The sequence below is a fragment of the Loa loa genome (genome assembly GCF_000183805.2).
Source record: "Loa loa unplaced genomic scaffold supercont3.586, whole genome shotgun sequence".
In the NCBI taxonomy this organism is placed as follows: Eukaryota; Metazoa; Nematoda; class Chromadorea; order Rhabditida; family Onchocercidae; genus Loa; species Loa loa.
Window position 1 is genome coordinate 17059 of NW_018108766.1, and position 3320 is coordinate 20378.

General features: G+C 26.4%; 1 protein-coding gene across 1 annotated transcript in view; it reads left to right on the forward strand.

The window, feature by feature from the left end:
- Positions 1-640: 640 nt before the first annotated feature.
- Positions 641-3320, forward strand: part of LOAG_18850 (hypothetical protein) — a gene marked incomplete at both ends in the record, with an annotated part of 5439 nt that continues 2759 nt past the window's right edge. Inside the window, 5 exons of the mRNA XM_020451512.1 lie at positions 641-746; positions 1704-1768; positions 2616-2723; positions 2909-3089; positions 3209-3298. Of these exons, the coding sequence (XP_020304696.1) occupies positions 641-746; positions 1704-1768; positions 2616-2723; positions 2909-3089; positions 3209-3298 (550 nt within the window). The remainder of the gene's footprint in view (positions 747-1703; positions 1769-2615; positions 2724-2908; positions 3090-3208; positions 3299-3320) is intronic.

A 3320-nucleotide genomic window follows, 5' to 3' on the forward strand; every position in this document is an offset into this window, starting at 1 on the left:
AACGTGTTGGCTAGTTTGTTGCGCTTTATTTCACGTTAAATGAACTTTTCACGTATTATTTAACTTATTAGCGATAGAGAGGAAACGTGTTGGCTAGTTTGTTGCGCTTTATTTCACGTTAAATGAACTTTTCACATATTATTTAACTTAATGCTATTTAGTGTGATACAAGTTTATCGTGAAATATTAATTTTCATTATCATGTTAATTTAATCCTTTCAATGTAATTTATGCAAATTTTTCCTTTTTTATGAACTTAACTCCATAAATATCTGACAATTTTTGAGTGCTACAAATGTTTTGGAAATTTTAGAGCTTCATAAATGTTTGGGAGTTTTAGAGCACCACAAATGTTTGAGAGTTTTAGAGCGTCATAAATATCTGGGAGTTTTAAAGTGCCGCAAATATCTGGGAGTTTTAGTGCGTCACAAATGTTGTCTGGAAGTTTTTTGGAGCTCCATCAATGTCTAGGAGTTTTAGTGCGTCACAAATGTCTGGAAGTTTTAAAGCTCCATCAATATCTGGGAGTTTTAAAGCGCTACAAACTGGGAACATTAAAAAAAAAAAAAAAAAATTTACCCTTTGCAATTATCCGTATTGTTATTCGATCAATTCTAATTGCGCCAGATATTATTTTTAGATGAGTACTGTTACATCAATCATTCCGGAAAATGAAGAAGACATTGCGGTGCGACATTTTCGCGAATATTTACGCATTAATACAGCTCATCCAAATCCGGATTATGGTAAGAAATGTTTGTTGAGAAATAAAATATATATTTTTTTCTTCCGAATTTAATGAATCCCAATCGATGAACAATTTGCGAGAATTAAAATATATTGTGTGAGAGTTAATAAAAATTATATTCCCTTTTTTATATTATAATGTTACTGTACATTTAACTAATTATGTTAAAAATTTTGATTGAAATTTATTTATCAAATTAAAAGAATTTATAATTTTTTGAAGTTAACTGTTGGTTCATTGCTACAAATAAAAAAGTCAAAATAATCAGTATGTTAAGGAAAATGTTGGAAACTATTACTGTAGTTATAACTATTACTGTAGTTATTCCTATAACTTTGGATTTTCTTTTTTTTTTTGATCCATTGAGAATTGTATATTTACCTGTTCATTTTAATTCATTCTATTTTTCAAGTATTTAATCATAGGGTTCTTTTTTTTTTTGTTCCTAACAACGGTGAGATTTTGATTTTGTTAGCAAAAAAAATACTTTATGCTGTAACTTATTTTATTTTTTCACTTAAAAATTATAAAATTTAGTCATTTATTTAAAAGCACTTTGCAACAATGAAAGTATATTAGAAATATTCACTTACCGTATACTATATGTTTTTCCGATTATGTTGTATATCAGACATAGCTACATATCTTTTTCCTGAAAAGCATTTAGCTACACGGTATGTATTCCAGCATAATTCTTTGAAAGGAAGAGTCATAAGATGAAGTTATATCAACTTTTTGATTTAATTAAAATTTCTTCTCATCTATTTTGTATAGGCTATGAATACCTCAAAAAATTCGCTTATCCGGCAGAACATTCTGAGATACATATCGTAGTTTGCTAACTCTTTAATTTGTTTTAATTTTATATTGCATTAAATCCCCAATACTGAAATCATTCTATCATATATAGTTTTGAAGAGAGATATGTTATAAACTTTACGGAGGAAAATTTCAGCGGGATGTATCCGGTTTTTGTTCGATTTAGCAGATGGATTGAATTTCGAACGATCCGTTCATGAGGTTTGTCAATTTTTGCACATTTTTTTTTATAAATGAAGTAAAAATAAAAAGTTAAGGAAAGATCAAGGATAATATATAATTATGTGTTAAATTTAACAAACAGTTTGAGCAAATATCCGGTTGGCAATATTTTACGGTTGACAATTTACGGAATGGCATATATATATACATATATAGCTAATTTATTTACTTTTATTTTCTTCTTATGTTAACAAAAAAAATCTCCCTTTTATCAATGGCCGTCCTGTTTTTTCTTTTTTCTACCTTCGGCGGAAATGTGTAATTTAAATATGCAATATATATTATAAGCTAAGAGTGAATGTCCGGTTTGTCAAATATGTATTATGTATCCTTATATGTAAATATTAATTTTAATTCATTAATTTTATTATGTATCCTTACATGTAAATACTAATTTTAATTCATTAATTTTATTATGTATCCTTACATGTAAATACTAATTTTAATTCATTAATTTTATTATGTATCCTTATATGTAAATATTAGATTTAATTCGTTAATTAACGAATTTATTACCGGTTCTAAAACCAGCATACGCTTTATAAAATATAAGTTGAGAATTAAATGCCCGCTTTGTCAATTGTGACCTTTATTATGTCTTGGCACATGTCAATATTAGTTTTAATTCACTAATTAACAAATTATCGGATATAAAAGAAATATATAATATAAAATATATGCTGAGAGTTAAATATCCAATTTGTCAAATGTCACCTTTATTGATGTTACCTTACATGCAAATATTAATTGTTAATCCATTGATTAAAAATTTATCACAAAAAATAAGTAATTTAAAATATTACATAAGTGTATTTTATGTTTTCAGTGTGTACCAGGTAAACCATTTATTATTATGACTATACGTGGACGTGATGAATCACTTCCATCGCTAATGCTTTATTCTCATACCGATGTTGTTCCTACACCTAATAAGGTAAAACAAATAGTTTTTTTTTTCTTTATATAAAAAAGAAATAATGAATTTATATATTTTGTTTCACAAATTGATCGTTAATTTTAAAAAAGATTATTTCATTTTTTCGATTAAAAAAAAGTAAGACAGCTTTTTTTTGATTTTAAATTTCATTTCTTTTTTTTGATTAAAAATTTTATTAATAGGAATTTTGGAAATTTGATCCATTTGCTGGAATAAAAGATACAGATGGGAAAATTTATGGTCGTGGTGCACAAGATATGAAATGTATTGGTATTCAATATGTCGAAGCAATACGACGTTTATTTAAAAATAGCCAAAGTAAAGAAAATTTTCTACGAACAATACATATTGTATGGGGTCCAGGTTTGTCTTAGTTTTAGTTTTTGTTTTTTTTTTTTATTTTCAACGTTAGTGCATCTTTTTTTTTTTATCTCTCCATTTTCAACAATTCTTAACTTTAATTTATTAATGTGAAATTTCAGATGAAGAAATAGGTGGTGAAGATGGAATGGAAAAATTTGTGGAAAGTGAAGTATTTAAAAAATTAAATGTTGCATTTGTTTTGGATGAAGGTTTACCAACAGAAGAAGAATC